Raw genomic sequence first — 12,364 nt, forward strand, 5'->3', positions numbered from 1 at the left:
ATTTTTAAATATTTATTGTACTTGGTAAAGACTTTTTATATAAAATAAGATTTTTATTTTAATAAATATTTTTTTGAACTTAAATGCAAAACATTTTTGTTGAAAACCTAATTGACTTTTAATTACTTGAAGTTTTTTATTTTTTAAATTAACAATTTTGTAAATTAAATCTACGAATTCAAAGTGTTAAACATGTTTAAGTTAGTGCTTTTCGCAAGAAATGACAATTAAAAAAAAGAACCTTATTATAAAAGCATAAAGTTTCAAAGAAGACTGAGTATTTCTAGAAATTTGTCAACAGTTTTCGGCTATGCTAGCAGTGTACACCGAAAATGGCTATTTTTTAACTAAAAAATATTTATATTTTAAAGAATAACAATTTTTCGACAAAGGTTCTTACTGGAAATTGATATTCTTACAGAAAAATCATTAGTTTTAAAGTTTCATAATTTTTAACGATTTTAGCTCATGCTAACATTCTACATCAAAAATTAGTTTTGCAAAGCAAAAATAGTTATGGTTCGAATAAGATTTTTACTTTTTAAACAGTTTAAGGTTATATTAACGTTTTTCACCAAAAATCGATTATATCTAAAAAAAAACATTAAAAAGAAAAAAATTATACTTCAAAGAAGATTCGCAACTTTCCATAGCTTCAGATTATTTTGGCATTTTTCATGGGAAGAACAAAAAACATTAGGTTTAATCGAAGATATACAATCTTAAACTATTTTTTGTTTTGTTCCGTTAGTGTTTTTCGTCAGAAATTTGTGTTTTTGAAACAAAATTCATCTTTTGTATTCAAAAATGCAACTATTTGTTTGACAATTAACCTTGTTCTAAAAATTTATATTTTTGACTTCACTGTTTTTATATAAAATTGAATCTTTGTTGTTTAAAGTATCAATAGTTTTTCTTAAGACTTCATCTATTTTCTTAAAAAATTCAAGCTGTTGGCTAAAAGATGAACTACTTTATTGGACATTCATTTTTTATAGATAAAGATTCATCATTGAGGAAAAAATGCAATTACTGGGTTGAAAGTTGAACTGATTTGTTAAAAGTTCATTTGTTTTGTTTTAGATGGGCCGACAATTAATTTTCTTGGTAGAATATTCATCTTTTCGGTCAGAAGTACAACTGTGGTTAAAAAGTAATCTTTATTATTGAAGGGTAAACTACTTTGTTCATAATTTGACTATTATAGTTGAATTTAATAGTTTTTGATTACAAATAAAACATTTTTTTGTAAGAAAATTCATTTTTTTTGTTGAAGATTTAGCTATTTGATTGGAATTTAAACTAGTGCGTGGATAATTATTTTGTTTGGTTGAAGATTTATGAGTTTAGTTGAAGGATCATATATACGGTTAAAAATGTAACTATTTTTGTTGTGTTAAAAATTAATACTTTCCGCCGAAAATTTAGTTGAAAATGTGTCTTTGTTTGTTGAGAGTTTAACTATTTAAGTGGAAATTCATCTATTTTGTTGAAACTTTGTTTTTTTTGGTAGAAAATTAGTGATCTTGGTGTTAAATTAATCCTTTTGGTTAAAAATTCAACTATTTGTTTGTTAATTCGTCTTCTTTGGTTGGTAATTCAACTATTTTGTTAAAAATTTGTATTTTTTAGTTGAAAATTATTTTCTTTAAACTGAAAATGTAAGTGCTCCATTTTTGGTTGAAAATTTATCTCCATTAATCAATCATTCAACTGTTTGGCTGAAAATTTATGTATTTTATTAAAAACTTGTTCGTTTTTGTAGAAAATTAATCGTCTTGGATAAAAGTGCAACTATTAGGTTGACAATCAATTTTTGTTTTAATTTGGCTTTTTAGGTCAAATTCAATAGATTTTTATTTCAAATTCTGTGTAAAGTTGAACAAACTTATAAAAATGTATGTTTTGTTTGTTAAAGATTAAGCAATGCATTTAAAGATTTAATTATTTGGTTAAAAGTTAAACTACTTTGATAAGAATTAATTTATTTTCTTGGAGATTCATTTTGTCAAACATCTATTTTCATCAATTTTTAAGTATATTGTACTTTATTTTTAGTCTCTTATTTTCGATATTAGGTTAATGAATTAAAAAAAAATTTTAATTATGTTAAATTAAATTTTTAATTTAAAAATTACGCGTGAAATGTGTTTGTTTATACTAAACTTAACTATTAACTGAAATATATCTTTAATTTATTTAAACTTCACATCTACTTTACGAAAGAAAATGATTTTAGCAGGTAAAAAGAATGGACAAAAAGTTATTCAATTTCAAAAATATAACTTACAAAAAAGAGTCCCTTCCTGCAATATGAAGGACTTCTTAGGTAAGTCGCGAACTTTTAACAAAATTTTGTTTCTTCTTTTAATTATCCCTCTGCTATTTTAAACTTTTATTATTAACACGCGCGCTACTTTTGTTACAGTTTAAATATTATTTTAAAAAGTGTTCCTGCAAGCTTGGTTGAAAAGTGGTAATCGGCAAATGAAACTTTATTTGTTGTCCGTAAAATAGATATTTGTGTTTGATATGTACTTTTAGAAATTCAAATAATCAGACTGATTTTAAAGTTATAATTTATGCAAATTAGAATTTTTAGAGAACTTCTGAATCGGATCAGGAAGTTCGTGAGACTGGAGGAAAATGAACAAAGTAGGAATCTTGCTAGTTTAAGCTATAGGTATGATTGTCAGTTTGGTCGGAGGTGACCGTCTATTTACAATTGTGGAAATTTTTATGAACAGTAATTTTCTTTTGGTATGATATTACTGACAGAGTATGTATACTGCATATTATTATCTCTTTGATGCTCTTTTAACTTTGAACAGGAAATAATTATAAGCTTATCAGTCGTTTTTTGTAAAATCACATGATCGTAAAACCGTCAATCCTACTGAAACTTTTTTCAGTATGAAAATTTACAAAGAGATTTTTGAACACTTCATCATTTTTGTAATGGCTTCGGAATACTTACATACTTAGGGAAAAGTACTTATTGTTCCATTTTCCTAAATTATATAAAATTCTTGAATCTCAAACGGCTATTATTTTGATAATAAAATTTGATGCATTAATACATTAGTAAAAAAGCCCACTAGGCTCTCCTTAGGTCCGAAACTCCCAGTGGAACGTTCCTTGAAGGTTCCTAACCGAAGGATATTTTACACGTCCCGGAAGTTCCTGAAGCGTTCCGAAGGTATCCATCGAACGTTCCGTGCTATTAGGGAAAAAGCTGTTACAGCCCTGATCGGTGTCTGACGTGTCTTTACTTTTCAATCAATAAGTAGTGGTTCCTTGCATTATTGACTCGCTAATTAAATGTGCAGCGACTCTGATATCTTTTTGCGTTCTGTAATATATTATCTGTGCTAATTTCCCAGTTGTGGATGTTTTGAAGACAGTCAATGTTAATTTCCAACGAGATGCGATTCCAACTGACATTCCGAAAAATGGGTAAGGTTCCAGAATTCAAAGAAACGATTTCCAAACTAGCATCGGATTCTATAGCCTGTCACAAACCTAATTCCACAGAACGTTCCCTGACCCTAATAGCACAGAACGTTCCGGGAACGTGTCTGAAACGTTCCCCGGAAACCTTCGGAACGTTCCCTGAGTGTATAAGGTATCTTGTGTTAAGAAGGGCCTTTTCAATTCCGAACCTATCCGTAAGGTTGAATCTAAATATTTACTTGACAAGAATAATAGAGGCAAGTGAAGGTGCTGAATGAATACTGAATGAATTTATCCGGACAAATTCATTTAGCGGTGGATTAAGAAAAGGGATTTCTCTTCGGTTGATATTGTCTGGGCAACCCCATTTTCATTCAGGAGTCCATGACGCCCTCAATTAGACAATCTACAGCATGGCCCTCGAACTCAGAATACAGAAGAAAATCATGTACCTGTGGCTTGCAGGAGGAAAGGTTTTCTGTCGAAAGGAGCGCTTGCATCATCGCTGAGTTTAAAAGTTAATGAAGGAACGTGACAATAAAGAACGACCTGCTAAAAGAACCAAAAAACAGCATAATCCAGGCACAATTTTGTAAACTGAGGAAGTTAATCCAAACCAAAATACGGGACTCATTTAACCAGTACAATTTTAACTCGACTAAAAACAGGGACAAGCATGAAAGCATATGGCTGCTTTTGAGAAGACTCAGCCTGATACTCCAATACCTTGTAAACTATCCTGTGACTCGAATTTTGACCCAAATGACCATTACAAAACTTTCAATGTGTTACTGCTATTTTCGGCGATTCAAGCTTCTTCTTAGACATCGCTCTTGAAGTATTAAAGAAAAGTCTCTTTAAAGAGCCCGGAATGTTCTCTAAGCGTGTAAAATATCAGCCGTTTGGAAACGTTTCAGTGCAACTTTCCAGGAGCGTTCCACTGGGACCTGAGAGGAACCTTACACTATTGTTATTTTTAACAACAATTATCTCGTAAATTGTAAGAGATATGTAAAACTAAATGTAATTTTTGAGTTTTGAGTACCGTATATACTACCTTGTAACATGGTATCTTTATCATAAACTGACATTAATTTTGACCTACACTCACGGTTTATCGGATATTCATTGATGATAATAACAATAACGATAATAATTCATTCTTCGAATATTCCAGTGGAACGTTCCGAAGTGACGAACATATTACACGCTCAGGAAACGTTCCGTGCTACTAGGGAGAAGTCTAATGATGTTGGTAGTGACGGAATTTCCATCAAAATGATCCATTTAGCCGCACGCATAATCTTTCCTATTACACTGGAACCTCAGTTATATCCTCTCTCACATATATCCTCTCGCGCCTATATCCCTTCATAATTTTCATTTATATCCGCTTGGCATCCACCACCTCGCAATACCACGTGACAAACAAGGCAATCAGAGCGCAGCGCGGCCATTTCCCCTTCGCTGAGTAGGATTGGTGGGATCCCCTTCCGGGAGGATATAGGTGAATGTTTACGTTCTCGGATGGCGGATATAAATGCGGCTTTAGTGTATCACACAGATATAATTCCTCTCTCCAGGCCCGGGTTTATCCTAATTCCTGGAGAAGTGCCGTAATCCAAACAGTACCTAAAGTCTCAGTAAATTATGTCCGTCCTATCGCTATCCAATGTATACTAACAAAGGATTCACAACAAAAGATCAATTTTCTTTGATAAGAACCATAATTTTTAGTGAATTGTATATATGCTTTAAAATGACAGTAATACATTTTCAATCATAGAAGTAATTGATGATATGAGAATGGAAACTGCATAAGGACTATTTGAAGTTGCACCTTGAATTCAAATGTAACAAAGTGCCAACTTCATGTGATCCTAATGCAATTGTCATTCGCATGATTTCAATTCAAACATAGCTGTATATAGTAAATAAAAGCCCAATTGATTTTAGCGATCAATAATTCGATCTACTTATTTATTTGTATTCTGAACTGTACAATAAATTAATTAATTGATAACAAGTTAACATTTATTTTTATTTTAGCAGGTCATGAACAGGTTCGTATTTTATTCACATGCTTCAGTATTTTTCTGTACCGAGTTATCACATTTTTTAACTTCTGATTTCGTAGTTTCCTTTAACAGTGTAGACTTTGCAAAATCATGATGCACGTCTTTTATTTCTTCTCCATACAGCTTCACATTTTTACCTACGTGCCATAATCCGAAATCAAATAAGACTCCCAGGGTGGTAAAGACTGCAATAATTAATAAGTTTATGTTATATGCTAATAAATTATAAAATGGCCTTGCTTACTCTCAAAAAAGATGATGCATGTGGCATCGTAAAATGGTCAGATTATAAGTCAGAGATAAAATTTAAAAGGTCAAAGTTGAAAGGTCAACGTTGAGAGATTAAATTTTAATGTTAAAAGTGCTGAGATCAGAGGATGAAGACGAAGGGCTAAAGGAAAAAATGTATAGGAGATGTTAAAAAAAGCGCACATTCCCAGGAGGAGAAGTTTTTGTTTTGGCAATTTTTTATGCCAAGAGAGAGGGGGGGGGGGGGTTAACGAAGAATGTTGCATCACCATGGAAAATATAAATATGAATAACAAATATTTGAAATTCTATTGCTATTGCCATTTTTCCGTTTTTAAATAATTTTTTTTCTGTTTTCAAGAAACTTCCCCTTTTTATGAGGGTTTTCGCTACAATGCAAACTTTCTTTTAAGTTAAAAGTCTTCTATTATATTTTGATTCAGAATTCATCTCTTTCGGTTAACAATTCTACAACATATTTGTTTCCAGATGTATCTATTCCACTTTTAGCTAAAAACGTATCGCTTTTAGTTGACAATGCAACTAATAAAGTTTTAGTTGATTAAATATTTAAATACTTGATTGAAAGTTGAACACCCTTGTTAATAATTAATTTCTTTTCATTCAAAGATTCATGATTTGAGTTGAAAATTGCACTATTTGGTTAGACATTAAATTATTCTGTTCCTCTTTTTGGATTTGACATCCAATAAACTTATAAAAAATTCATCTTGGCTGGAAAATCCAACCATTCGGTTCAAAATGAAACTTTTTTCGGTTAAATTTAAATCTTTTTCTATAAGAATTCTTCCAATTAATTAAGGGCATGTGATACTTACAGTTTCCCCGGCTTTTTTCCCACAAAAATGAAAATTTTTAAAAACTGAATTCGGAGATGCTATAAAATATCATAACGGACGTCCCCGGACTCTTTTTTGAGGGATAATAACATAAAAAATTATTGTGCTAAATTAAAATTTTATGCATATGTATTATTTTGAGGTTACGTCGTTTTTCATCTCTGCCTTTCCGATAATCTGGAAATTATTTATGAAATAAACTTTTTTGATTGCCTGCAAAAAGGGTTACTTCCGGGAAATTAGTTATTATGTTTATTTGCAAGTCTAAAGTTTTCATCCAAAAATATTGTGTAGTTTGGAAGTAACGCACAGAAGAATTGTAACATACATAACCTCCAAATGTACATACGTTTTTAGCAATATCAAAAAATTTTTTGAAAAAAAAACATAAATAAAGTGTGTGAGGACGCCCGTTAGCATGTTCGCTATCATTTCCCACATTTTTAAGACAAAATATTGATTATTCTAGAAAAAAAGCCGTCGGAACCTAAAACTGGTAAAATCGATACTAATTCCTAAGCGCTATGCAAATTAATCAGATTTTGCTAAATTAAAACTTTTTTGAATTAAACCAAAAAAAAAGTGTGTGGGGACGTCCGTTAGCATGGTCCCTATCATGTCCCAAATTTTTAAGACAAAATATTGATTATTAAAGAAAAAAGCCGTCGGAACCTAAAACTGGTAAAATCGACAATTTTCTAAGTATCACATGCCCTTAAAACCCATCTTTATAGTTTTAAAATTCAACTATTTGGTTAAAAATGAAACCATTTTTTAGACAATTCGTTCCTTCCCTTGACATTTCAAATATTTAGTTGATTATTAGTTCTCTTTTCTTAAACATTGAAATAATTGAAAGAAAATTCGGTTTTGTCGTTTTAGAATTTAACGATTTTGTTTTAACAAATTACTTTTTTTTTTTAGAATTTCACATTTTTAATATTTTTCGATACTTTGTAAAGAAATTACCTTTTTGACTTGAAAATTCAACAATTTTGTTCAGATTTCTTTTCGTTCTTCAATTAAAAATTCTTCTTGCTTGCTAATTCTTTTTTTTTTGCACAAATTTTTATATTTTTGTTGGAAAGTGCACCAGTTAGTTAAAAATAAATCTATTTCGTTTGATTATTCAACTATTGAAAATTCGCCTTTTAATTGTATCCAACATCTTTTTGTTTGAAACTATAATATTATATTGTGCTGATAATTCATAATTTTTACTAAAGTCTGTTTTTGTTTTGAAATTAACTTATTTTTGTGTTTACATTTTTTTTAAAGATTCATCATTCTAGATCTAGAGTAAAGTTCCAGGATTTTTATGAAAATTCGTTTTACTTTTGGTTTGTGATTGCAGTTTAATTTTTTTGACTTGAAAATTGGACCATCTGTTTGAAAATTCATTTTCTAAGTTAAAAATTAAACTATTTAGTTAAAAACTCATATGTTTCATTAAAAATTCACCTTTTTTGACAGAAAATTAACATTATTCAAAAGAATTGATTTCACTATTTTCGTGAAAATTTACCCTATAGCGTTTATCAAATGAAATAAAAAAAGTCATTGATACTTAAAGGTGGGGGGGGGGGGGGGGGGGGTGTCGAACTTTGGCGTAATCCGAGGGGGTGCAGCTTTGTATGATGATCTGTGACGAAGAAGGGAAGAGATGGAAAAAGTTTTCAAAATAACGTAAAGTAATTTTTGAACGGCCTAATAGATCGACATAATAGATGAAGATCATAGGTCATTTTGCTCCATAGTTACCCCATTTGGTATTATACTAATTGATGATTTTCAAATTGAGTATCAGTAATTTGAGTTTAACTTACTGGTTGCTGTGATGTTAAAATAGTACCGAAACATATCTGGTTGATGAATCCAACAATTTCCCCTGGTACCACAAGCATTATTCCAGACCAGGCAAGTTGCATCTATCAAGGCCCCATAGATAATGGGACCTGGGATAAGTGCAAAAACTGACATCACCATCATAGTTACACTCTGAGCTAGTGCCTTATCTCTGCCTGCCACACATCTAAAATTAATTAAAATATTTCCAATTCTTCCGGAACAGAAGAGCAGTCCTGTCAGGCACCTGATGATTGTAAATGTCAAATAGGGTGCTAAACAATCAAACTTGCATGCTCCAGTCTTAACTTCATTAAAAATGTTTGTCGTGAAATAGTTGTCTTTTTCAATTAGTGCAGATGTACTGAATCCTGATTGGTTAAAATTTGTCATACTTAATTGTTCAGTGATGCAACTGCAGTTTCCAAATCCCCCGTTTGGAAGGATGGTGCTGCATCCAGCATGACAAGCAGAAAAAAATGTTGTCATTGTTGGTTCGTGACAAACAGGAAAATATTTAACACCTTCACAATTACAGTCTGCATTGCATGGGAACATCATATCTACCCTGAAAAATGTATATTAATACAAATTTCGATGCTGAAACGATTATTTTAATAAAATCATTTTTGAAAGATAAGAAAAAATCTGCCTTAGCCCGGATTTGTACCGAGAACGCCAGTTCCATGAGATGAGCATTAACCAATTACTACATCGAATCTTCAGTAGAACTTTTATTGTTCTTTATAGCTACATTTTCACAGAGGAGTAATATACGTATTTCTCTTCTACGAAAAATGTACCCTTTTTTATGTTCGTGGGTTTAAACTAATTTATACCGCAGGCCCACAAAAAAGTGATATTCGCGATAGATAGCAGTATGGTATCCATGTGCACTTTGGGGCGCTGAATACAAATCGGAGCTTAGTTTCCCGACCACGTCAGGGTTTTCCCTTAAAAGCAGAAAACTCCCTAGAGAATCAGCTTTTCTGGCTATAAATTACCCTTTTTATAAAATCATTTCAAAATATGTCAAAGCATAATATCTTAATGTATTTTGGTGTGCTAAATACGAAGCTGAAACTAAACCCCCCCCCCCTCCCCCGGAAATTAAGGGTTTCGCCTAGACCTGCAAACTTTCCTAGAAAATCAGCTTTTCCGGGTACGACTTTACCGTTGATGTTAAAATCGTCTGGAAACAAGTCAGGAATGATATCTTTATGTAATTTGGTAGGCTGAATACAAAGGACCCCACAATTTACATTAAAATCCGGTCCCGGTCAAATTGGCTGAAATTGCGATATAATATAGTACAAATCCTTCTGATCAAAAAATCATAATAGGTACTAGTCCAAAAATGAAAAGTTTTCGAGATAGGTGAAGCTGAACGCGACAAATATGACCACAAGCGAATCTAATGTCCCGCTTGAAACTTGAAGATGGGGTGCAGATTTTTCAATAAAATGTGATCAGCACAATCACCAACAATACTAGAAACACTGGTAAGGCTAGTCCCGCTAATAACAGAAAACAAATGGCGGTGTCCTGGTAATAATAGATAATAGGCGAAATCATAGTGCTGTCCTGGCAATGTAAATACTGTTTGAAATATTAAAGGTGGAAGACAGTTCAGTCCAACTATCCAAGAAAAAGTCAATCCAGCTACTAAAGACAATGTAATGGGACTGCCCAGGCAATGTGACGATTTTTCAAAATAATAATGGCAAAAGACAATCTGGACTACCAAAGATATTTTGTAGTCCAGATAATTAAGACAAGACTATAGGTCAGTCCAACCAACAAAGACAAGACATGTTATTAGTCCAGACAGTAAGACATATGTTATGCTTCATAACTGCATGAAATGCCGAAACAATTGACGATATGAGTGATCCTCGTATGTTTTTACAACTACATGAACTTCAGAAGTTAATGAAATACGAGTGACTGTCTTATGTGTCGCAACTGCATGAAATTCAGGAAAAAATGACATTATGAGTGATCGTCTTATGTTTCGCAACTGCATGAAATTCAGAAAAAATGACAATATGAGTGATCGTCTTATGTTTTACAACTGCATGAAATTCAGAAACACATAACAATATGAGTGATGGTCTTGTGTTTCACAACTGCGTGAAATTCAGAAACAAATGACAATATGAGTGACCCTCTTATGTTTCATAACTGCATGAAATTTAGAAACGCATGACAATATTAGTGATCATCTCATGTTTCCCAAGTGCATGAAATTCAGAAACAGATGACAATATGAGTAATCGTCTTATCTTTCACAACTGCATGAAATTCAGAAATAAATGACAATATGAATGATCCTATTATGTTTCACGAATGCATGAACTTCATAAATGAATGAAATACGAGTGATCGTCTGATATTTCACCACTGCATGAAATGCAGAAACAAATGACAATATGACTGATCCTCTTATGTTTTACAAGTGCATGAATTTCAGAAATGAATTAAATACGAGTGATCGGCTCATCCTTCCCAACTGCAGGAACTTCAGAATCGAATGAAATGCTAGTGATCGTTTTATGTTTCACGACTGCATGAAATTCAGTAATAAGTGACAATATGAGTGATCGTCTTATGTTTCTCAATTGCATGAAATTTTAAAACAGCTGACAATATGAGTGATCGTCTTAGGTTTCACATCTGCATGAAATTCACAAAAAGATGACAATATAAGTGATTTCCTATGTTTCGCAACTGCATGAAATTCACAAAGAAATGACGATATGAGTGATCGTCTTATGTTTCACAACTGCGTGAAATTCAGAAACAAATGACAATATGAATGATCCTCCTATGTTTCACAACTGCATTAAATTTAGAAACAGCTGACAATATGAGTGATCGTCTGATGTTTCAGAACTGAATGAAATTCAGAAACGGATGACAATATAAGTGATTGTCCTATGTTTCGCGTCTGCATGAAATTCAGAAAGAAATGACGATATGAGTCAGCCTCGTATGTTTCACAACTGCATGAACTTCATGAGTGAGTGAAATACGAGGGATCGTCTTACGTGTCACAAATGCATGAAATTCAGAAACAAATGACAATATGAGTGATCCTCTAATGTTTCACAACTGCATGATTTGCAGAGGTGAATGATAATATGAGTGATCGTCTTATGTTTCACAACTGCACGAAATTTAGAAACAAATGGCAATATAAGTGATCGTCTTATGTTTCGTAAGTGCATGGAATTCAGAAACAAATCAAAAATGCGCGTGGTCGTCTTATTTTTCACAACTGCATGAATTTCAGAAATTAATGAAATACGAGTGATCCTCTTATGTTTTAAAACTGCATGAATTTCAGAAATAAATGATTTGCGAGAGTTCGTCTTATTTTTCGCAACTGCACGAAATTGAAAAACTAATGAAATGCGAGTGATCATGTTATGTTTTGAAACTGCATGAAATTTAGAACCAAATCGCAATATGAGTGATCTCTTATATTTCACGACTGCATGAAATTCAGAAACAGATGACAGTATAAGTGATCGTCCTATGTTTCGCAACTGCATGAAAATTAGAAAAAATGACAATGTGAATGATTTTCGTATGTTTCACAACTGGATGAAATTCAGAAACAAATGACAATATGAATGATCCTCCTATTTTTCACAACTGCATGAAATTCAGAAACAAATGACAATATGCGTGATCGTCTTACGTTTCGCAACCGCATGAAATTCCGAAACAAATGACAATATGTGTGATCCTCTTATGTTTCACAACTGCATAAATTTCAGAAATGAATGATTTACGAGTGATCGTCTTATGTTTCGCAAAGTGCATGAAATTCAGAAACAAATGACAGTATAAGTGATCGTCTTATGTTTCACA

At 32.1% G+C, this 12,364-nt stretch overlaps 2 protein-coding genes across 2 annotated transcripts in view; both read right to left on the reverse strand.

Moving 5' to 3' along the window:
* The window catches only part of LOC117181800 (solute carrier organic anion transporter family member 74D-like), a 15,175-nt gene extending 12,582 nt beyond the window's left edge, over nt 1-2,593 (reverse strand). The window contains exon 1 of the mRNA XM_033374771.1: nt 2,291-2,593. The gene's annotated coding sequence lies outside the window, so the exon portion shown is untranslated. The remainder of the gene's footprint in view (nt 1-2,290) is intronic.
* A 2,846-nt stretch (nt 2,594-5,439) lies between these two features.
* Nucleotides 5,440-12,364, reverse strand: part of LOC117182275 (solute carrier organic anion transporter family member 74D-like) — a 25,441-nt gene continuing 18,516 nt past the window's right edge. Inside the window, exons 8-9 of the mRNA XM_033375395.1 lie at nt 8,467-9,053; nt 5,440-5,716 (exon numbers count right to left, since the gene is read on the reverse strand). Coding sequence (XP_033231286.1) covers nt 5,526-5,716; nt 8,467-9,053 — 778 coding nt within the window. The 3' untranslated portion in view covers nt 5,440-5,525. The remainder of the gene's footprint in view (nt 5,717-8,466; nt 9,054-12,364) is intronic.

Source organism: Belonocnema kinseyi, chromosome 10 (genome assembly GCF_010883055.1).
Source record: "Belonocnema kinseyi isolate 2016_QV_RU_SX_M_011 chromosome 10, B_treatae_v1, whole genome shotgun sequence".
Classification (NCBI taxonomy): domain Eukaryota; kingdom Metazoa; phylum Arthropoda; class Insecta; order Hymenoptera; family Cynipidae; genus Belonocnema; species Belonocnema kinseyi.